We start from the raw sequence: 25001 nt of genomic DNA, 5'->3' as shown, positions 1-25001 counted from the left end.
ATAACCAGTCATGTCAACCAGGTTCGGGGCTTTACTCTCCTCTTTCAGTGAGCAAAGTGATACAAATCACAAAAGAAACAAAATCCCTTAAAGTAAATTGCTTGTATATCTTTCACGCACTTAACAAATTCTTTGGGCTCAACCCGCTGACCCTGACCTTTAGGCTAACCTGACCTCTGTGACCCTGTTTCTTCACCCTGATCCAATGAATCCTGACTATGGCTGCATCCACACGTATTGGAATTTTCCATGTTAGTTTTCTAAAATATCTCTGACTATTTCCATGAAAATGAAAATGCAAAAAATGATGTCAGTTGTCATCAAGTGCATGCCAAAGCAACAGGTGGCAAAATAACCTCAACTGTGTCGAAATGTCAGCGATTCGGGAGCCTGAAAAAATACTGAACACGCAGTCTGCCAATAAAAAAGGAGAGAAAGGCACAAACATTTGATGTTGGAAAACAAAATCTTCACTCTGGTTTTTCAAAATCTCCTTTCAAAGTGACCTAAAATAAAATTTATGTGGATGAAATGTCAAATAGGAAAAGCTACATTTACTTATTTTCTTTATGTGTGCATGTGTGTGTGTGTGTGTGTGTGTGAAAGTAAGAAAAGCTAGCTCCACTGTCACTGTAGCATTCTGAGCCAACCATCTCTCACTTTAAGCTCGTCCAAAAGGCCAAGTAAATACTGGCAATGGCAATGTGTTCAGAGGGTGACAGGTCAATCGGTCACCACATGAGCAAGTTCTTTGTTTCTAGTGTTGTGCGCTTGTCTAATATGAATGAAAAGATTATTTTTTCTAGTAAAAAACAACAAGAACAAAAAGACTAAGGAGTTTATTGAATCTCCTGTGTTTTTTCCCTTTATACAAAAACCTTTCAAAATAGATAAATCGGAGCTGCCCAGTTTTTACAACACATTAATGAAGTGACGAAGCTGAGGGAAAGTTTCACATTACTGAAATCTTCCTCAGGCAAAATGTTAAAAAACTCTTGCTTGGTTTCAAAATGTACAGTCCCCTTACGAAAGCACATGGCTGCGACTCGATAATGCCATCCCTACTGTAAGCCTCTGAAACATGAGCTGTTTCTTTGTGTTGTGTTTCACATACTGCGGGCTGGAGTTTTCACTGATACATCCAAGCCACATGGGGAAGCATGGCAACCCAGTGGTTTTTGGGGGCAAATGCAGGCCAGCAGAAAGAAACCCTGTTGTTGTTTTGTTCCCGCTCACCCTGAATGATACGCAGAGAGATGGAGTTTCTCGTATCTTGATGCGTACGTGTGGCAGTGGCCTAGATTGTGACAGGATCAGGGCATTACTCCTAATCCACCAGATAGATGTCATATACATGCACGCGCACAGAAACACAGAGAAAGAAAAGTGTGTGGGGGGAGAGGTGGAGAGTAAAAGAGGGTGAATTAAAAAAATAAAAACGTGAAATCACATATGCAAGCTCAGTGCACTGCTTGCACAGTCGTACCAGCGCTTGTGTGCAGAATGCACATATGGTGAAGTCATGCAAGGTTTCCAGCTATGCACATGGGATACTGTTCCATTTGATTGCGTCATAATACTCTAGTGTAACTATACGAGTAACTTGGGTGTCGAGCAAGGGCGTCGATGTCGTCGGGATTTCTAGAATTTAGTAACATTTTATGCCACATACACATAAAAAAATCAAATGTGGCCTCTTTTTCTAGAAAACCCTATTATCCTTCAAATGTGTTTTATTCCTTCTGCATTAAGTTTAAGGAGAGATAAGCACAACTGAAAGCAATTTTTAGAATGAATTTAACATTTCAAAACATGTCGCCACATTTTGAAGACCAAAGATGCCAGTGTGTCCCAGCACCCCTGTTTGAATCCTCAGTATTCAAATCTCAGAGTCCCTACTGTTGATATTAAAAGAAGCTCTGAATGTCATACACAATGAGATAAAAAGGGGAAGAAACATCCCACCGCCCCCTTTCAAGCCCTCTGTCCCTTCTTTCTCACCAGATTACATGGATGTGCTGAGAGGAGGCAGAGAGCGAGCGCCAAAAGAGCAATGGAGAAAGTCACAACGAATGAGATGAGGGCAGGAGAAAAGAAAAACATAGACAGAGAAGGCAAAGTATGAATCCTTTCCCCCCTTGTCGCATCTGTGCTGCTCCCCGAACTCTCATAGAGGAACTGTGGGAGCATCATTGTTTTGATGGATGACTGGGCCTTAACTGGCCGACCCTGGAACTTACACGTGGGACAAGAGGGCAGGAGGCTGAAAGGAAAACAAGAGTGGTTTGCGAATATGTGTGCGTGTGTGTGCTATAACTGTGCTCTGGGTGACTGTGTACTTTTAAAACATTGCAGGATGGAAATGGCTGACTGAAGCCTGCACTTGTGTGTCATTACAGCAGCTTTGTGCATATGTATGCCTGCTTTAGAAGGTGATGATGAAAAATGTGCTCTATTCTATAACCACAAACAGCTACGCATGCTTCATGTATTATATACTTATGCAACAAGCATTTCAAAACAAATACACGGAATGAAATTTCCACTAGATACCATTTTGACTGAAAAAGTATAACTCCTGGATGTTTAAAAGACTCATAAAGCTTGACTAGCAGCCTTTTCCTCTTACATTACTCCCTTTCTGAGTATCAAGTCTTTTAGTACTCCCACATTCCTCTTATGCCTTAATGTCTTTTATGCTTAGTCTCAACTCAGACCGGAGCATTTCATCATCTCTGCTATAAGATCCTCATTGCTAATTGTCAACCTGAATAGTCAGACCTGGCCATGTCTCTCTCTCAAAAAGTCTGGATATGTTTCCAAGCACATCAACTCAACACGACGTTTTTGGTTTCCAAAATCTCCAGAGCCACGTTTGTCCCTCTCAGCAGCTCCCGGCGGTCTGTCAATCTATACAGTCTCCAGTTATTTAAAAAAGTGTTCTATTCTATTCTGTTCTATTTATTATCAGAGAAAGCTGCTTTAATTTTTTTTCATTGGCACAAATAGATAGAACTGACCTTCCTCCATATCACAAATATTCCGTTTTGTTGATAATGAAAAAAATCACAACACTGAAATGTAGCTTTTTTGTTTCCACAGTTTCATAAATGCAGATGAAAATGCAAATTTAAAATACCAAAAATTTTGTGGACAATTACTGGAGACAAGAAACACCTGGTAAAGATTTTAATTCTTTACACTTATTAATAATGTTGGTAGGACACGTAGGACACATGTTCTTCATGAGATCAAAAATGTGTCTCAATACAGATTTTTGTACAGATTTGATCTTGTAAATTAATTCAGTTAAACAAGCTAAGCTTAAACTATTGGTAAACTAGCTTATGCTTAAGAAAACGAATCACCAACTATCTTGTAATCATTAGAGCACAAATAAAAAAAAAAATCAAAATTTTAAAATTCCAAAATGGACTATTAATAAACTAATTGTCTTTCAGTTTTAATTTAGCCAGTGGTTACACATATTGAGCATTTTGATGACATCAACTTAGGCTGTGGGAAAATCCATCCTTTCATAAACAAACAAACAAAAAATACATAAATAAATGAATAAATTCAGTAACATTAAAAGTAACGATTTGCAGTAATTGCAGCTATAGTTTCGTCCAGGATGTGACTATACCCAGTATGCTAATGTGCATGTAAATTTCCTTGACAAATATATCGGATGAGGATTGGATGATGTGATGAGCCACAGGGATCACACATGGATACACACACACACACACACACACACACACACACACACACACACACACACACACACACACACACACACACACACACATGCACATGGTATAATCACAATTACACAAGCAGTAGGGAAATTATCTGATTTGCCATATGTGGTCTGTCTATCCATGCCAAGTAATACTGGGATGGACAAAAACATCTGGCCTTGTATCAAACCTGCTACCAAACATACACTCATGCACAGATGTATAAACTCACACAAACACACACACATATAGTAGGGATGTGATATCTGGAATAGTGGTCTATGAAACACAAACTGCTACAGTGGGGCAAAAAAGTATTTAGTCAGCCACTGATTGTGCAAGTTCCCCCACTTAAAATGATGACAGAGGTGCACCAGAGGTACACTTCAACTGTGAGAGACAGAATGTGAAAAAAAAAATCCATGAATTCACATGGTAGGATTTGTAAAGAATTTGTAAACAATCGGTGGCTGACTAAATACTTTTTTGCCCCACTGTATATATAACATATAATATATACAATTAGCTTTAGCAATGAAGCAATGAATCACAATGTACAATAAATTACAGCAACAGTTTATAAAAAAGCATTTTATTATATTTTTTACACCTTACATACTTTGGAGGTTTGTTGTCATGTGCATCTTGAAGAACTTCATGTAATCTCAGAGTAGCTAAATGTTAATGAGATCAGGGCTCTGTTGAGTCCATGGCATCTACTGCAGATCTGTTTGTTCTGCTTTCATGACTCTGGCTGTTTGTTTGGTTTGATTTCATCAGAATAAACCAAATTAAATTCAGACTCCTCAATGTACACAAATCCAAACATATAAGGGTCACAAACCTCTGCACAATATTATATGCGTGCATGTGTGTGTGTGTGTGGCTGTGTCTGCACTAGTGCAGAGTGTGAAAGCACTCACTGTCAGCATCAGCGAGGAAGAGGAAGCTGAGGAGGAGCAGGCCTGGACAGGAGTGCATCATGGGATATGTCGACACATGCATGCTGTATCAGCCGTGAGCTCACTGCCTCACTGTACAACAGGACAATAGAAACAGGCTCTCACAACCTAGGGAGGGAATCAGGGAGTCAGAGAAAGAAAGAAAAGGAAACACAGTTATTAGTCCACTTTTTAGAGAATTTCAGACATTATATCAACTGTGGCTACACACACACACACACACACACACACACACACACACACACGGGCACACACAGACTTGAAGTGTGTGAGTTCCCTCTGGGCCTCACACTCCAGTTATGCAGCTGCCTCTCCCCTTCTCGCTTCATTAAGACCATACACTCATTGCCAGAGGTGTGTTTTGATGTGTGTGCACTTGTGTGTGTGTTTGAGAGAGAGAGAGTTGACTAAGTAGCTGATGAATTTCAACTTATGGCAAACATTTGGCATTAAAAAAAATCAGCAACTTCTGAAGTTCAGTTATGCTTTTCTTTCTTTCTTTTTTTTCCAATCTGCCAAGCAAGCAATGGTCTGAGTTTTTCTGCTTTATTTTTTTTGCCCATTATATAATCTACAAAGCTTTTAAGTACTACAAAGTACTTCAGTAATGGATTTCTTCCAAATGTGCGTCATATCGTCATGATTTCAAATTGATAAAAAAGGAATGACTGGCTTTAAGATGGAGGGGTGGAAGGCTAGAGCAAGGGATTGATGGATGATGGGCAGATTAAAGTGGGAGGAGACTGACTAGTTTTATCTGCTGGCTATGTTGCACAGTGTTGGATCAACATACAGCTCAATGTCTCTATCCCTTCATCTTAAGCCTCCTTCCTTCCTTACACTCTGTCAGGTCCTTTCCTGCTTTTAAAGTCTTTACTCTCCAAAACGTTCCCTCGTCACTTCCTCATATCCTTTCTCTTTAACTTACGTTCCTTCCCTTTTCCTGTCATTTGTTGTTACTCTCTCCATTGCATCATTCTTTCTCCTTTCCATCAGTCAATTTTTTTTGTATTATTCCTAACTCTCTGTCCCTCTAACTGTCTGTCTGTCTGTCTTTGTGCCATCTGCAGTGCCTGGTGTGAGTGTTTGGCATTAGAAGAGACAGGCGTCAGTCTGTGTGTCAGAAATCTCACAGCTCAAATCACATGACACAATGAGACATGGCAGATCACTGCTGCTGTCCAGAAGCTGACAGTGTTGAATGAGAGACACTGAAAGTGAGCAGAGGCAGGAGAGGGATGCGTCTGGGCCTATGCTGTAACGTACATGCGAGCATATGCGCGGGTTCATGCTCATGCTGCTTTACGTGAATTCCTGTGTTCGCTAACTCTGACTGCAAGTACCTGTAACTGAACTGTTTCTGTGTGTGCATCTACATATGCATCTGTGCGTGCCTGCAGCTGTGTCACTGAGAGGGTATGTGCATGTGTTTGTGTGCCTTCCAAAACTGGACAGATTCATCAGTGACGGCAGCAGTCTTAATCCCCTCCACTCGTGAACAAGCCATCTGATTAAAAAAAGACAAGAGGGGTGGGGTGGAAGAACACTGGAACCCAGAGCTCTTTGCATCCCTGCAGCTAAGGCAGCAAACAACTAAAACCCTCGCTGGATTTTCCACTTGGTTAGGTTTGGAACAATTGCTTTGGGATAACCTAGATCTCTCCGTGCACAAATTAAGTCCTGCACTGATTTACACTACTCTAGTACAGTATGGCCAGGCACAATACTTATTGTGTTTCTTGAGGATCTACCCAAAAGAAAAACACGTTTTTTTTGTGTGTGTTCTTACTAACTAATTCACAAGTTATTTTGTTATTAGCTGTAAAAACTGCTCTCAATTACACAAACTCTACTTATTGTACTAACTACAGGGTGACTGCTATTGTCATTCTAAATGCATACTCATAACAGACAGAGCATTCTTCACAGAGCATTCATATGCACATTTGTGTAATTAAGTCTAATTTGCAGAAAATTCAATATTGGTAAGAATGGATCTTTTTTTTTATGTGTGTGTGTGTGCTGTGTATGCCCACTAATCACTGCAGCTTATTCACTGTCACTGGAAAAGCCTGCATTATTTAGTAACTCACTTCACAGCGTGTCACGTTAATTAAAGAGCTAACTCAGGGTGGTTTAGGGGATGGCAGTGATGGAGGTAGTGATAAATAAAAAGATATGAGAAAAGGTGTGTGGAGAGAGGAGAAATATAATAACGTGTAATGGAAAAAAGACTAAAAGAAGCCCAAAATACAAACTTACACACACAAATGGACAATCACACACACACAGCCAGGTAGTCACCAGATTGTCATCTGCTGGCTGTTGTTGCTAGTATTACTGACGGCCTAACAGAAAGCCTCCCTCTATGCCCGAGCTTCTGCTGCTGCTGTAGATCACAGTCGGCCCTAAGCCATTCACTTACATTAGTCCCTATCACTCAATTATACACTGTCTGTCTGCCTGGGCCTGCAGCTATCTGTTACACTTATCGCTGGAATAGCTTCTGACAGAACAAAGACTAACTGAAGAGTGGGAGACCAGCTTATGCTTCTATGTCCGGGACAGACAGACGGACGTAGAAAAGTGAACAGGATTAGAAAATATGTCCGGAGCCTTGTTTCAGTAATAATAATAATAATAATAATAATAATAATAATAATGATCAAGAAAACATAGAAAAAAACAAGGTTAAATTCATTTAAGTGCTATTTATAGTATTTATTTTAATCTATTGCATTCTTCCAGTTGTTACAGTCAATTTAGAACAGAAACAATTCATTAAGAGATCAAAAGTTGAGAGCTGAGGAAGTACAAGTCAAAAGGAAAAAAAAAACAAATTAAAAGAAAGTGAAAATCTGATCCAAAAACGGAAAGAAAAGGAAAAGAAAGTGTGGGCGGATGATGAGAGAGAGGAGGGGAGACTACAAAGCGAGAGCCTAGTACAGCTGGAAGGGATGTTGAGAAAGATAGAGACAAAGACAAAAGACAGATCCTAAAAAGCATAGCTTAAGGCAAACCGTGTGCCATGGAAGAGAACACTGAGAATCCTAATTTGATTTGATATTCCAAAAGCTGAGCCACCAAATGCAATTAGACATACTAATTAACTTATTCTATTTGCCCTGTTGAAATGGTGGCAGACTGACAGAAATGTCAATGAAGAGACAATTTGTGTTTGTTGCATCATAGCGCCGCACGAGAAAAAACAAGATAAGCTAAGTGGCAACAACAAGGTTTTTGTTGCACTCCTCAGCAGCGAGCTCAAGTTTTCTCAAAGACCATATTTTGATTATCTCGGGCCGCTTTCACACATGCAGCAAGTTTTATGGATCAGCTCATACGAACTCTGGAGTGACAGCTGTCAGCTCATCTCTGGTGCTGTTATTTTATGAAGAAAGTCATCTTACAAATGACCTGTATGAGATCATTTAGTAACCACGGTAACACCTGGTGGTTCCTTGAAAGCACTCGTGTGGCAAAACTGGCTTTTTTTCTTCTTCTCAAGATGACTAACTTAATTCCTAAAGGACTTCAATTCTCAGCTTTTCCTCCTTCTCGGTGTAGGTGGTTTTGACGGCAACATGTCGTTTGATTATTTAACAGCTCCTTAAACTAATACCACGGCTTAACGGCGAAGTTGAAGATGCTGCCTTGTCACTAACACACGATCTGAAAGCACTCACTGACGTAACGGATAGATAACAAGCAGTATACGATAAGAAAAAGAAGAAAAAGGAGCAAATTGTCAAACTGTCTCCTAACACAACAAAGAAAACACAGCTGGATATGGCTTGAAGGGAGAGTGTTTGTTTGATGTATATGACTACTGAGCATGTGCGTGCACATAAACTCATACACATGCTGATTACCAGTTATCCATCATCTTCCCAAGTGTACACAAACAAACTCAAACAGACTCCAGAAGTAAGCCCTCAGCATTTATTTAAGAGAAATTATGATCTTTAAAGGCACAAAACTTAACGTTGCGCTGGCACATTTTAATTGCCTCTGCAGAGGATAACTCACCCACCTTTGAGCGTTCAAGAGCAGCCGCTGTATGCAGGTAGATACATCATATGCCCATGTGTTATTATTTGTCAGTGTGAGAAAAACACAAGACAAGAGACACAGAGAAAGTGCTCTGCCGAGCCACCTCGCTGGCCTTTTCAAAAGTGACTCAGAGGGTGGTATCGTGTGGGCGCTGAGACGCACGTAAACTGTATACATCAGCTGCATATCCCAAAGATTCAAATGCTTATATTCAATTATTGTTTTTCATTACTGATGACATTTTCAAAAAATTAAGGCCATCTGTGCCTCAACTTTTTTCAATGTTTTCCACATTAGCCATGCATGACAGATCAAAAACCACATACATTTGTGAACTTGCTGCACCTCTTGCACCAACATTTTAAACCTGTAAATCCAAATTGGAGCAATACACTTGAAACTTGACTGCTGCGTGACTTATTGACCTCACCGAGTACAAGTGAAGAGCAATAGATTTTAGATGATGAATTGAAATCACATGTATTTGTGATATTAATCTCCACATTTTCAAAATAAGCAAGCTTTACATCTCCATTTGTTTAAGAGGACATATGATTTACTTGCTCTTAAAGTTAAAAAGAGACGCCCCAATTTCCTCAGTTCACACCATAACACACGTCAAGCACTTTAATGTGAGTGCAATGTGGAACAGTGAGCTGCTGCACATATAGCTATATATAGCTATGAGAACAAATGACCAAATACCAGTTTTCACTGGGAAATGGAGCCCCCCAAAACTCTGAAAAGTCATTTGAGCTGGCTTTCAGGACACTGGCAGCAACAAGAAATCAATAAGACAAACTGAGAGGGGAGGAAGAGAAAATGTGATTGATTGAGATGAGGATTTAGGCTATCTGGCTGTACTCAACTTATCACTTCCCCCGGTTCACCAAACACTCTGTCCTCCTCCCCTCACGACATGCCTCTTATCCTTTCTTTCTGCCTCCCTTTATATCTTTCTTCAGCCTGGCTGCTTCTCTCTCTGCCTCCCCTTTTCGTTTTTTCTCTCTCCCTTCGCTACCCCGAACTTTCATCCAATCCCAAACTCTCAAGCAAACTATCATTTTCTTTTTTGCCTTTGTAAGATGGTTTCACCAACATCTTACCTCTCTTAAGGAGCACTGCAATGTCAATCAAGTGTCTTATCAGGTGATAACAGGGGATTTTGGATTTTCTTGAATAAAAATAAGAGCAAATTTCATACTCAAAGAGGCAAAGAGTACCTATTTCAGATTGCGAGATGGGCTTCTATTTCATTTCAGAACACATTTTTATTTTAATTTGCAGACATTACCCATTTTTCCTTCCTCCTCAGTTCTGTTTCCTTGATGTTAGAATAAAAGCTTTTGAGTTGGTTCTCCCTTTTCAGCAGCTCCTTGCGTGAAAGCAGTCTGTTCTTAACACCTGAAAGATGAAAATCCATACTGCTGTGACATTGCTGAATAATGTGGAAACCTCGAGAATGGCAAACTTCACAAGCCTGACTGGCTCAATACTGTTTAATAGCCATTTATGTATTATGGTAAACACTGTTATCACTGATGTAACAGATGACAACTCAAAGACAACATGGTTGCAATTATTTATTTCAGTCGCTCTGAAGCTGATGAATAGTTTGTTTCTATTTTTTTTTGGGCCTCGTCACAATAATACATCCCACTAGCTTCACCGACTGCCTGTGGACTGTTGCCTTCAGGCAGGCGATTTGATTGCTTTAATAGCCGTTAGAGTGCTGAGCCAAAGCGAGTGCTTTTCTGATTGTCAGTCTCACAAAAACTGCAACTATTGCTCTCCACCGCTGACCATTTATGGCACCTCTTTCTGACAGACCAAAATACCCCGGACTGCATACAGTCTATTAGCAGGCAAGATAGTGTCATCATTTAGCCAGTGGGTGGTTCCAGTTTTCCCATTATGATTATACATTTCACCAAATAACAGGGAGGGAAAAAAAAGGGGGGAAACTGTGCACTAAGCAGACTGCTGAATATGGCCAGTTCACTGGTTAAGCCAGCTGTGACTAACAGACCCACTCTTGAGTTTCTATTGGACCATCTCTGGCAGCCACCCATGATATCGAGAGAGCAAGAGGGAAAGAGAAGTAGACAGAGAGGAGTGGAGTGAAGTTGAGTGGATTAGCAAGAGGTGGGGGGATGACAACATGTAATTACCTATTTATCCAGCCTTTAGTGGAAGCCTCATCGAAGGCTAATTGAGCGGTGCATTAGTAAGAGGGCTGTAAAGATAGCAGCAGGGAGGGATGGAGGGAGGAACTGGGAAGAAGATGAGAGATGAGCACCAGCTGAGGGCCATGAAGGTTAAAGAGAGGGATTTCAGTGGCACACAAACCAAGAGCTGGAAAGAGACAGAGAAAGTACAGCAATACGGTTACTTCGCTGTGGTAATTTTATGTCTGTGCCCGTGTAACTGGAGCTCAGATGCCTTATTTTAAGTAGCGGCAACACAGTGGAAACATTTTCAGCCATGTTTTACACGTATCCTGTTTTCATTAAATGTCTTTTTTTTTTAAAAAAGCGCAGCAGGAGCTGTAAAAAAGAAAAAATCTTGTGATTTAAAATTCACATTAGAGCAGAAACTATAAGCCAATTAACTCATTAATCAACCGAAAGAACTGGCAACGTCCCAGCAATGTAGCAACTTACCAGGGCACTGCACCACCGTCACCTCGGTTATAGTGTAAACTGCACACACCATCTCTGAATTACACCACTTCTCATTTTCTCAATCAAGTCTGGTAAACAACAACAAAATTGTGCCGCAGTGTACTGGACAGTGATAAATCTGCAATGAGCCTCAGAAACAGTAGAAACAGCACTCGTGTACAGTACTTCAAAATCTAGTTATGTCATATTTTTCGTATTCTCGTGCTTCCAAGTGTGCCTCCTCCGGCGGCATTCACTGTACAGCGGAAAGCCTTTATCGCTGGAGGTAAAGTGTCACATCAGAGGCAGTCATCTCTGTAATGTGTTTTAGTATATGGATGGACGGAGAGAGGATAGATCTATGGATCGATGGGCCCGCAGTATGGTTATGGTGTGACTGCTGCTGCAGCCCTGTGACATGCTACACATGTCTAGCAGAACTGGATACACATCAGGGGGAACATGAGCGCTAACACAGGCACACATCCACAAACACACATACAAATATCTATCTAGCTGCCAGGGTGACCTCTAAAAGCAGGAATATGGCAGTAATAATTTACAGCCCTTTGAACGGCTCTCACATCAAATAAAATATGGATTTCCTCCAGAAGCGGGCTAACCCTTATGTAACTGGACCTGTTATCTACAGCTATAACCTATCTCCCAAATCCTCTTCTTTTATATACTATCTAACCTGGGTGCTCAATAGGTTCATCAACCTGAGAGCTCACTCAGCGCAGTCCTTTGCATTCTGCTCACTTTCCCTGAGAGTCCACTGAATGCACTTACAGTACCTGTGGTCTCAAAACATGCAACCATTCACAGAAACAGCCACTCACATGTCCAGTGGTGCTCAACAACTGAGCGAACCTCCTGTTTTCTGTTGACACTGAGGAGGACGAGGCGGCGGCAGTGGAACCACGCAGCAGCTCATAAACTCTACTTCACACATTCACTGAATTCCACGGTGCACCACAAGTCAAGAGATGGCCTTCCTATTGTGAGAGAAAACCACTTTCTTCGTCAATGAGAGGAGTGACTGCTGACTAGATAAAAGCGAGCTCCATTTGAAAGTAAAAAGTCATGCTTTTTCCACGCTTCCCTCCGGCTGATTTCATGCAAAGTGGGCAAATTAAATCAATCTAATCTCTCCTTTTCAACTATTCATCTGTACAAGCTCAGGGAAAACTTTGAAGAAGGCTGAAACCTACTGATTACTGGAAAAACACAGACACACAAATATTCCTAGCAACAACGAAACAGAGACAAAGGGGATTTTAAAAAGTCGTAAAGAGTAACTACCCTCAAGGTTAAAGGGAGTCCAAAAATACATTTCTAGATCAATCTTCTCCAATGTCATGTTACAACGTCTGAACGAGAAGGATGGGGTTACCAAAGCTTTTTTCCTCAGATTGATTTTGGCTAGCAGAGTAGTGGGAGTACATGGGTACGACTCAAAATAACATGCAGGGAAAAGCAACGATGTGAACACCATGCGTGGATTTTTAAATGTGTTTTTTTAGCACGTGGCAGCATCTTGAAGGATTCTTTCCAACTATATAATCAACCATAACTATTATAATTAGGAAGGAAACGTGCCAGAATCTTGATTATGTCTTGCATATGCTGCTGCCAATTTAAAGAAGGTAAAGAAGAGCAGAAAGACCAAGTTGTACACATGCAAAATTGCTTAATGAGGTGTATGTATAAACTGAGAAATAAGAAATAGCTTTGCTTCGAGCTGTGACACATGCAACATCACACACTTGTCACATGTGCCAGTTCCATTGGTTTTCTGCAGGAAAATTCAAACATGCTGGGTAACTTTCCAAAACACAAGCTGCTGAGACTACAGTTTACACAAAACCTCATATTTTCCATTGGTGGTTACTTTATATGGATATGAAGTTACATAGTTTGAAAGGACAGAGGTCTGACAAATGGAGAGATGGGAGAGCAAAAAAAGACAGGAGAAAGAAGATCTGATCGCTACGAGTTAAAAAGAAAGACAGGAGAGCGAGACAGAGAGAGAGAGAGAGCTTGGCTATATATCCTTTGGCTCAATAATTAAGAGTGGGGACAATAAATATGTAATGGGGACTTTTTCCACCAAGTGCGGCTGCCTCTCCTTCTTGGAGATGGGACCGCGGGGAGACAAGCCTGGGAAGAGCAACTAAGCACATTGGCCATTAAAAATGGATGCAAGGAACCCTGACCGGCCCTGTCGACCAACCACCCTGAATGTTGTGATGAGAGTTGCCGTGGTTACAGGGTTCCCAAATGGTCCTTGGTTGTCAGGGTGAATCAAATCAGACATCACAGCACCTCCGCCCTTCGTTGGGCTGCTGCCGCTGGGGGCACCGCAACACAATGATGTCACCAAGGAAGGAAGTTTGGACCTGCAGTGTGTATGTGTGTGTGTGGTTTGAAGAGCAAGAAATCCAAGAGGCAGAGAGATTAACATGATTTCCCAACCAGCCCTTAAAAAGTTCTGCTTGTTAGTATCAGTGCTCCATTTGTCTCAACTGGATCCAGGGTTTTATATAACAGCAGGCTTGCTTGTTTGAGTTCCTAGAGTAAGATGAATACAGTGGAGTGTTAAACAGATAAGGATCTTATTGCGCCATGACTTCAAAATATGACTTGCGTCCCAGATCTATCAGTGATGCATGTTTATCCAAACTCATTGAGACTTTTCAGAGAAAGAAAAGAATATTTTGTTTTAGAGAGAGCGACAGGAGAGAGGGAGCAGTGGTGGAACTCGGAGACTTTCCTAAAAGAACTAGGAGGTTTGCTTATTGGCTTTCTGGTGGACATTTTGAGAAGATTGAAACCGCCCTCATATCTGACCATTAAATATGAAGTAACACCCAGCGGCCAGTTAGCTTAGCAATACGACTGGATGGAGGGGAAGAAGAAGGAGGGGCCTTAAGGGTGCTGTTAGCTCGATTTTGTTATCTTTCTTCAGAGACAGGTGAACTGTTTACTGTTGTTTTCACCTTTAGCGATAAACTAGCTTATCATGGGAGTCATAGTGAGCAGTAATAAAGTGCTTGAGTGTATTAATTAACATCACCTTTTACATACAGACTGACTGTGTTGTTCCACAAAGCAGGAAATCTGCACCCATGATGCACCCATAAAACAAGCAGCATCACTAAAAAAAAAATCTGTATGATGTAGCATAAGCAAAAATACTCAAGTAAAGGTCCTCAAAACTGTGCACACATCTATACAACATTAGAAAAAAATGTACTTAGATACTTTTAACAATTGTTTTGGAGGCAAAATTAGAAAAGGACATGCAGAGGGTTGGTGTGACAGAGGAGGATGCTGGGGATAAGAATACAGGGAGGAAGATGAGCTGCTGTAGTGACCCCTAAATGGAGCAGCTGAAAAAAGAATAAGATACTACTGCTTGTATGTGAGAGTGGATAAAAACTGCAAGATGTGAGCACAAACAAGAGCAAGAATCTATGATGCGTGTGATGCTGTGCACGTATAAAATGTGGAGAATATATGCATGTGCTTCCTTCTGTGTGTTTATGTGTGTGTGAGTGTTGGCCTGTGAGGAGAAAAGACCTGTAAGGTGGTGTACACTTTATAATGGCTAGTGACAGCAGTGCAGAGGTTGTCTTACAGCAGAGGAGACTAGGCACCATGAAGAGAATACTGCAGGTGCACAGATATGTGACCTGCAGTGCTTTCTCACAGGCATTAACACAGCAATATTCTTGGTTGTTTGGTGATAACGATGAAGGCAGCAATGGAAAATCTTGCATGTTGCAATCTTGCAGCTTCAGGCTTGTTAAATGGACCCTAACACCTCCACATGCTAGGGAAAGATGAATGTGAAAAGCCTGCTGTCTGTCAAGGCATGTCCTAGTTTCTATGAGCCATTGATGCTCAGAGTGACATACAACTGGAGAGGATTCAGAAGTCAGGGGTCAGGGAGAAAGCATTTGGCTGAATGAAACGAACACTCACAGAGTAAACATGTACAGTACATACTCTCTACTATATAAACTGTAAAACAAAACCTTTGCTTGTGATTGCTGGAGACACGCATCACTCGATGAATTAATTGCAGGGTTCATGGGGAATGCTGTTCAAGTGCTGAATCTGAGAGCACAATAATCTGACACTGAGTGCTTTTTTTTATTGCTAGCACTAGTTTTTCAGGGCTAGAGCTGAAAGAAAACCCCATATATGTATAATATTTTATGCTGCTGAATGTTGTACCATAAGTTAAGGGAGCAAGCTGTCTGATGTGACGGTTATATAAAGTTGTCGTCAGAAGATGTTGTAGAACCTTCAGCACTGCTTATTAAAAGATTTTGTACACTTTGGTTCCATATGAGCACAAAGCAGGTAGAAGTACATACTTGAGCACATATTGCTCCTTTCACAATGTGGTTATAAACTACACACATCCAATGCATTCAATCTCAACTAACTCTTCTTATTCAAATGTGAACTACAAATCACAAATTGAGGGTACAGAAGTTTTCCAAATATAGACTACTTGGCATTGGACCGACAGCATAATCAAGGTTTATTACAGAATGTTTTGTTTCCATATAAAATCAATGTTGTCCTTAAGATTCAAAGAGGAAGAGCTTCCCTCTAGAACAACGAGCATTCTGCACTGATTTCTGCCTAATGCGCTGGAGGGAAATCACTTTGAAATAGTCACCGATACCAAATTTCTCTACTGCTTAGATTGGTTGTGAAATTTCGAGTCCACACACAGAGCATAGACTGCAAGACTTTAAGGTGTTTTCCTTGAAAGGCTTTTCTTTAGAAGAAATCCTGTTTCTTGTGCACTGGCTTCTTCCACTACAGTCCACCTTCATAAACACCCAGCTCATCTCATCTCCTTCTTTTCACCCTCCTTGAAAAGTCTACAGTGAAAAAATGAATCTCATATAACACAACGCAAACTGGCACTGGATAAACACCAACGTATAGAAAACAATAACAACAACGCTCATATAATCATAAAGAGGCATAATGATCTAATCTGTCATTTCCTCAAAGGCTGATAGGCTCATACATCAGCACGTGAAAAGTAATTCATCACGGGGCAGCGGCAGATTATGGCAGTGTGCTGATGGATAGGAGCTGTGGATGGAGAGGATGGCTGAGTTGCCCTTGTCGAAGTTATGAAAAGGAGAGGTACGGGCGGAGGGGGGATAGGATGCAACGAGACCTAAATGTGTTCTGAACAGACTCATTTGTCACGCGTTGCCATCGAGGGACATCACGGCAGTCAACAGCTTCTGCACCTATACAGTAGTAACTGTGTGCGAGAGGGTCATCTAGTGCTCTGCTACATATGTGACACTGTGCAAGTGCACTTAATTACTACACTGACTGATCACCGGGGAATAAATTTTGCCCTTAACAAAGAAAAACACAATGCTTTATGTGATCTGCGAAATGTGCGCACGTATGTGCATAAGCATCCATTCAGCGATATGTGTTGTGGAATCCAAAGCATTTGACCCCAATCTCTGTTTCTGCATTATTTATAGTCTGAAGCCAGCTTCCCTTTGTTTGTTTTTCAAAGCTTGTATAAGGAGCTGAAGTGGTGGAAGAAAGTGAGGAAAAGGGAGGTGAGATGACAGTGAAATATTGCAGAAAGCAGCACTTTTCGGGTAAATCTGTTCTCTGAGTAAACACAAGAAATCACATCAAAAATATTCCTGCTAATTGATCACTTTGGACTTTCCTATAGTTTCCCAAAGGGATTTAAACAGTTCAGACCATATAGTTACTGCAGCCTTGCTGCAGAATGGGATTTAGGAGAGTTGTCGTCACAAACTGCACCAATGTACACTTGAAAATCCCTTTTCCCTTTATATCTGACACACACACACACACACACACACACACACACACACACACACACACACACACACACACACACACACACACACACACACACGTACAAACACTAGTTCCCTTCCCTGGGCCTAGCCGGCAGGGCAACAGTGTGCATCCACAGAGACCTGCTGGGCCAAATCAATAGCAGCCAGCAGCCTTCCACAATGAGCGCCACCATTTTACTGGCTGCCACCCAGGGCAGCAGAGAGGCAGCTAAATTGTCTGTGAGGAGAGTAGAACGGCATAGCTAGGCTGCTTAAAATGAGCACACGTCACAACAGGAAAACAAAACAAAAAAGAAAAGAAAATATCTCTGTGATGCAGTGTGTGTCTGTGCTAGGCAGCCAATTTGAGCAAGCTTAATGTATGCTGCTTGTGCAGATGGAGTTGTGTGCGCATGGGCGGGGAAGCCCATTTGGGGTAAGCAAGCTTATCATAACTCGCTTGCTTGTATGTGAGCATGTGTGAGAATGACAGAGTGCGTTTTGCCCGAGTGAGTTGATGACAATACAGAGGTTTCTAGTTCTAATCAAAGAGGGATGTAGTTTTACAATTGTCTTTTGGATGATCGCTCTCTTTCATATCATCTAGCCAAAAAAGCATGCCTACAAACACCACATACCCATGCACACACTTTATCTGTTATTATGTCTCTGTTTTTACACACAAACACACACACTCACCCCTGGCATGGCAGACTGGTTTCTAATCGGTGAATCAGCATATCAGCCAAGAAATGTCAGATTATATTATAATCCCGCGTTTTAGTGCCTTTAACTCCATACACATATATATTTGCGTGTGTGTTTGTGCCATAGTTTTTACACTGGCCTATTATGTCTGCCTTTCTGTGAAAAGGGAGGCAACACAGATGCCGACACAGAGACTCGCACACACTTGGACATGCACACACCCGCTGGGGAGCACAGACAGTCTCAGGCTCAGGCGGTGACAGAGCTGTGCAGGAGGAAGGGGATCAATCTGTGACGTGACTGATTTCTGAAGTGTCCCTGTGTTGCTTTAAAAAAACCACACTGCTGAAACAACTGAAGACCAGTTGTGCAATTAACCTATGTGATGATCAGCAGCTGCTTGTAGATATATATAAATTATCTTATCCAATGCTTTGAGAGTTTGAGTATCAACACAAATAGATGGTATTCATGTAGAGAGGTATGTTTCATAGCTTCTTATACACAAACGATTAAGAAAAACTCTGAATAAAACTGCTTCCCCATTCAACTTTGTGCTTTGTTCTATGGGTTGTTTCGTGCCCTTTTATGAACAATCTCAGGACGCTCACATTTCTCAGCATTAGGCTGGATACCTTGGTAAGCAGTCGAAACGCGCCTAAAAAAAAAAAAATCACTCCATTGAAAAAAAAACGCTCCACAGTTTATTGATGTTCGAGCCGAGACAGCGGCAGAGCCCCGTCTGTAACTCTAGAAGACAACCTTGTTATTTTCAATAAACCTATTACAGGAGCTTTTTATGAAAGGCCGCAGTAGGTTAGGTGTCTCTTTGCTTTGGCCGAGAGATTCAGAGTATGCACAGGGAAAATGATGCCAATCTGTACACCAAGGGATGTATTAAATGACCAGTCTAATTTAATATCGAGATATTGAGAAACCTGCTAAGGCACTTCCTGTGTCTAAAGGGCATCCAGGAATGGAGTAGTTGGGGATTGCTGAGTAGGTGGTTTGGGATACATTAGAGAGGAAAGGCAATGATTTCATAGCACATGTTTATAAGAAGAATGATGAGCACAGTATGCAAACCTTTTCTGATGGTTCAGTGTTGAGCTAGAACAGTGGTTCTTAACCTGGGTTCGATCGAACCCTAGGGGTTCGGTGAGTCAGTCTCAGGGGTTCGGCAGAGCCTCCGCCGTGACATGCACGGCTCATTTTGTGCACCAGAAAAAAACATATGAATGTCTTGAATTTGAAAAAAAAATCATATTTTATTTTTCACTAAAGAGGGGTTCAGTGACTCCACATATGAAACTGGTGGGGTTCGGTACCTCCAACAAGGTTAAGAACCCCTGATCTAGAATATATTTAGAGATAGCATCTCCTAATGTTGATATTGATATTAGTGTTATAGCTATTATATATATTTAAGGTATCACACGGCTAACTTTATGTTATCCAATAGACACTACATTTTGAAGACTTGTACATATGCTGTGTCATTCAGATAATCCAAGCCGTAACCTCTGAGGCTGAGAACTGACTTGGAAGTGCAAAAAACTGCAGTTCCTCAGGTCTCCACTAGAGGCAGGCTCATAAAGCGAGTCGATCAGCATAGAGCCCCGTATTAAAAACACATATGGCTGCTTCTTGGTTTCTTTAATCCAAATATCAAAAATGGGTATTGTCACTATCTATAATATGCATAATAAAAAATGCATTCTGAAATAAATGAAACACTTATTGTGAACTAAGTCCATCTGATATGGCAAAATCTTAGGCCATGCCTGCAACATTTGCTCCCTGGTGTCTAAGGTCTTCTAAGGACAAAAAATGCCACGTAATTTCAAATGTTTGGTGCATGTAAAGAGATTATTCATCCCCATGCACACACACACACACACACACACACACACACACACACACACACACACACACACACACACACGCCCAGACTTACACATGCTCCCACACACTCAACGAATCCACAGTTTACAAACCCCGAGTCTTTTAGAGCACCAAAGGTGAGTCTTACTGTGGCTGTTACACACAGAAAACCCACACATCACATATCACGCATCATTTAATCCCAGGTGCCTTAGGGAGTCTGAGGGAAATAGCACGGCTGAACGTAATTCCTGAACATGAACAACAAGAAATAGGATTTGTGTTGGACTTTCAGCCCCCCAGAGAGAAGCCGAGAGAAAATGAAAGACAACAGGATGAAGAATGATCATGAGAACAAAAGAAAAAGCTCAACTCAAAAGACCTCTTCTGATTCAATTGGCAAAAACAAACAACGAAGACAATCAAAGTTATTAATTATAAATCAACAGACAAGCAGCGATGAAGGCTAATCCTGGACAGGCAGAAGAATTAGGAGCTAAGAGAGACTAATAGAATTAATGAGCTGTGGGTGATTGGTGGAAACCAATTTTAGGTTCCTAGTTGCGGTTTGGACTTTTGTTTGAGAATGGAGAGGTTGTGAAAGTAGGTAAAGTACTGAAACCCTGTCATTGTGGTTAGAACAACAGACTCCAGAGGACAGAGCAAAGACTACGCCTTCATATTTGTAATGGATCATTACTCACTGTAGAATGGAATAGTCATCTGTGAGACGTTCGTGTCCAGTGTGGACTTTGCAGCTCTATTTCTGATTTATATAAAACAGCAGTAACGTGTATCGGGTTGACATTAAAAACATATGATGGGAAACATCTGCTTGCAAGGGGAAAAAAATGAGAAAAAAGTGTGTAACTTACAGAAAATGTAAAATAGACATAGCCACTGTCACCTCACAAATTGGTTTGTGCCATCCTGAAATCTTGACTTGAGCATGCATTTTTTTTAAACATGACATGACACTGTAGCCTCATGTGCTGGTAACATGTCAGTACCAATGATAGTCACACCCAAGTTTACCCTACTTTCGTTTTTAGTTTGCTCCAGCCAGATGCGGCGCCTCCTGCTGGCCATTAGAAAGAATGTATGTTTAAGGCAATCCATCGCTGACTTCACTTTTCAGACTCAGGGCCGTGCCCATCTTTTATTTACAATCAGTGGATAAATTCCAAGACAGAGAGGTGCCAACACTGTCTGACTGACAAGTAATCTCTGGGAAAATACCACAGCGGTAATGGATGACTGCCAAAGAAAAATAAAGGAAGAAAGAACAAATGTTTAGATGACAATCAGTCGTCAAAGTTATATATTCAAAAGTGGATCAAGCAGTGGTTGGAAGCCCTGTCTTTGCAGCTATATGTGGTGCAAAAACTCATAGCAGTGATTTCACAGACATCACCTGAGTTTTACCGCTGTGTCAACTGAATAGTGGCTAAAGATAGAATAATGTTCTAATGCAAATGCGTGTCACTCAAGCACTGCTGTGAAGACAATTTCTGAGGAAATCTAAAAATGAATAAATGATTAAATAAATTCATAGCTTTAGAGGACCTAAGGCAAAGAGGGCAATAGGGAAAAAACAGAAGTAGATTCTCTGGCAGCAAAAAAACGAAGTGATGTGGAAGTCCTGCAGCCGTGCCACTAAGCCCCCACTGCAGATTAAACTGTACAGTAGTAAGCAGGGGAGGGAAGGAAAGGAGGGGAGAGACAGATAAAGAGAGAGCCAAAAAAGAGAAAGAACTGTAAAGAGAGAATAAAGCTTTGTGGTCTGGCACCAGTTTGCTATGTTAAACCATCATGCGCACCACAGGGATAGAAGATGAGGAAGAAAGAGCACAACACACACACACACGGAGGAGACAATAAGTGAAGTAGAGGGCAGGGAAAAGAAGACAGAAAAAATAAATGTGAACCTGAAAAGAGTGCGTAAGAAACACATAAGTCGTGACTGTGGCCGTTTGGCTCGGATTGTGCGCTCATGTGATTTTGTGTGTGCAAGTGTGGTTGGAAAACAGAATTGTTGTGGTTGTGCCTGGCTCCTTCAGGGTGTCTCCCTGCCTCCCTGGGATTGGTACATGAAGGGGATCTGTAAAGGGACAACCCCAAACACAATCTCTTTCGGTCTCTGTCACACACTCTGAATCTCTCCTTTATTTTTCTTTATTCCATGCACTCCATATCTCATACCCCTTTCCTCCTGGAAAATCCAACACAGATACTCAGCCTCCCTCTCTCTCTCGCTCACAGACACACACACATAGGGAATACACAATCCATGTAATAAATATGGAAATCTGATGCCAGTGCTTCTCTATTATGGAATAATAAGCAGAGCACTGCTAAAAATGTCCATGAGCAGAAAAAAAATCTTTGCTTGCTTTGATTTAAAAAAAAAAATCCAAGTAAAAACAGGATACAACCAAACAGTTTTGTTTTTCAGTAATACAGAAGCACAAAAAGAAGAGACATGAAGAACACGCCCACCTGAGTGGAGAACAGATGAAGCTAGGAAAGTCTTAAGTTAAATTTTTAATACCTTGCCATATGCTCATCTCCACAGGTGAAGACATCTTCGCTATTAATTAACAATTCACAGCCTGTATGTGGGTGTGATTGCGTGATGGACGGATAAACACAAAAATAACGAGGCAAAGTGAAGGATGAGTGAGCATGGAAAAGAAAAGGGGCGATGAAAAGACAAAAATTAGGTGTAACATGAACAAGCAGATCAAGCAGAGAACAAACCAATTAAACAGAGACATGACACGTAGAGTATCGATTAGCCTCAGATGCTGGGAGGAGTGTGGGAAAGTGAAAGCAGGGGGCAATCTAGATATCAGACATAGAAAAAGAAGGGAAGGCTGAGACAGAGGGGTGAACCGATGGACAGATGATAGGGAAAGCCGATATAGATTGGAAGTTGTCCCCTCCAACTGCAAAGTAAATCAATAGCATCGCTATGCCTCTTCCACTTGTCTCAGCTGCTCGTCCACCTATTCCACTCCTCTCGGCTCGTCATCTTATCACTGTTGCAAGCAGCGGCACAGCTGGATGCTGACTAACTGTAGCTGAAGCGAGTGCCTCCTGCTCATCCCTTTAGACTTACGGCTTCCTTTCACCACAAGCGTGTCTCTCAAAATAGCCTCTTCTAAAACATTTACAGATCATGAGTGAAGGGGAATATAATTGTAGGCACGCTTACTTTTTCACTCTTCCACCACACCAGGCAATAAATATAAGAAATATCTAGGCAGATATTTTTAACAAGAACCATTTTTTCCTTATAATAAGGCCAGCCTGTCGTCTTCTTCCTTTGTATAACTTTTTTTTTCTTGACTCTGTCTTTTGTTATCAGCAGAACAGCTTGACTCGAGCAGCAATCTGGCACTGTTGACCCGCTCATGTTTTCCTGGTTTAAACTGTGTAGGCTGGGGTGTGGGGACCAATAGCACAGCCACTATAATTACCAGCCCAACTCATGAGTTCCCTGACCTTAACGTCACCCAATCTGGCCAAACATTTACTGCATGTATAGGCAATCATGTCACAGCTTAGTGCATATGTGTACACAGAAAAGTGCTGACAAGCATGCAAGATACACACGCAAACACATGCACACACACACCTGGCTCTGCAGACACTGGCATCCATCACATCTTGTGAAACTTAATCTCTCCACAAGGTGGAACAGCTGCAGAGCCACGCATGTACACGTGCACGCGTGCCCACATGTGCGCACAATCACACACAGCTCAGGAAAACAGCAGAAGATCAGCTGGAGTAAACTTGTTCATCTGCAGACTGGCATGTCACAGGGCACCTCTGACCCGTCAGTAGCAGCCTGTGGTCGTAAAAGCGGTAGCAGTCACTGCTTAATGTGCCCGAAAAGTATCTGCAGAGAGCAGCGAAAGCAGGTCTTGTGATGCATGTATGTGTGTATTCCTTTTCTTTTTAACAGTTCAAATCAAACAGGCAGCTAATCATAGGCATCACAGTGTTCATCAGTGTTTCGGGAAGGGAATTATTTGGTTTCAGCTTTCAGTTTTAAGATACACATTAGGAAGTGCTCACACTTAGTGTTAAAAAAACCTTTCACAAGTTCTTTGCATAGAATATTAATGCGATGAACACCTGGTCATTAAATTAAATATAACTTGGATGAATAGTTAAAAAAAAAGTAAGTGTAGTTTTTTTTTTCATAGCATGCTAAATGTAGATTCAAGCATAGTGGGGTTAGAGAAACAACTGCATATGTGATATCCGTCAAGCACATGCAGGCACCTCTCCTACTTACCTTCTCTATGTACATCTCTCTCTCTCACATCCTCAAACCTAATTGCTGTAAAAGTACTTGCATGATTGATTTGTAAGCTAGTGAGGTCTGTAATGCTGCCATAGACAGTGTTTGAGCAAGACTGCTGACTGCTGTCAAACACGCATACACAAAAACACACAGCCATCAGCACATTACAGCACATTAGAGTCTTTGAGTTATGGCATAAATACAGGAATATAGCAGCAAAACTGTATGCGGTCATTACATCTCTCACAGGTGAGAGCATATTGCAGACTTGATAACCTGGACATGCTTCACGAAGATCAGCTGTGTTTCGAATTACCTCTTATATGTGTCCAATGGACTGGATGCAGGCTGGCAGTGAAATCCACAGGCAGAAATTCGCCCTCTATAATCCACTGTAGCCTGCTAGAGTCTAAAATGTTCACGCAATTTTGCATAAATTCGCAAGGAGCCAACTCAATACAGGTTGAGGTGACTGACAGCCATTAACAAGTCCTGTTGCTTTGAGTCTACACCATTAGCAGTCCATCCAGTCTCCTCTGTGCCGGTGGCATCGGTCCAGTCATGGGAAAATACCTCTGAGCATGTTTAGAGGGGGAGCACCAAACCCCAGGCAGCATCAACCAAGCGGTTTACAGCCTCCTTAATCTCTAATCAGCATTAAAAACCTCATTTCATGGGCCGCTCTAAAGCGAAAAGAACTGTGGTCATCTCGCAGCAAAACAGACAGAAATGCAATTCTGATTAACAATCTATTAAGTGTATATTTATATGGCTGTGACATAAAATAAAGAGCA

The 25001-nt window shown here is 41.4% G+C and overlaps 1 protein-coding gene across 1 annotated transcript in view; it reads right to left on the bottom strand.

The window, feature by feature from the left end:
• ptprdb (protein tyrosine phosphatase receptor type Db) overlaps positions 1-25001 on the bottom strand; it is a 154835-nt gene that overhangs the window by 63552 nt on the left and 66282 nt on the right. The window contains exon 6 of the mRNA XM_086295938.1: positions 4667-4813. Coding sequence (XP_086152064.1) covers positions 4667-4748 — 82 coding nt within the window. The 5' untranslated portion in view covers positions 4749-4813. The remainder of the gene's footprint in view (positions 1-4666; positions 4814-25001) is intronic.

Source organism: Aulonocara sp. 'chitande type north' Nkhata Bay, linkage group LG6, assembly GCF_057382095.1.
Source record: "Aulonocara sp. 'chitande type north' Nkhata Bay isolate Kocher_YH1m ecotype deep benthic linkage group LG6, A_spYH_male_GT1.1, whole genome shotgun sequence".
Taxonomy (NCBI): domain Eukaryota; kingdom Metazoa; phylum Chordata; class Actinopteri; order Cichliformes; family Cichlidae; genus Aulonocara; species Aulonocara sp. 'chitande type north' Nkhata Bay.
Note: the sequence above shows the minus strand (reverse complement) of the source record. Positions and strands in the feature narration are given on the sequence as shown.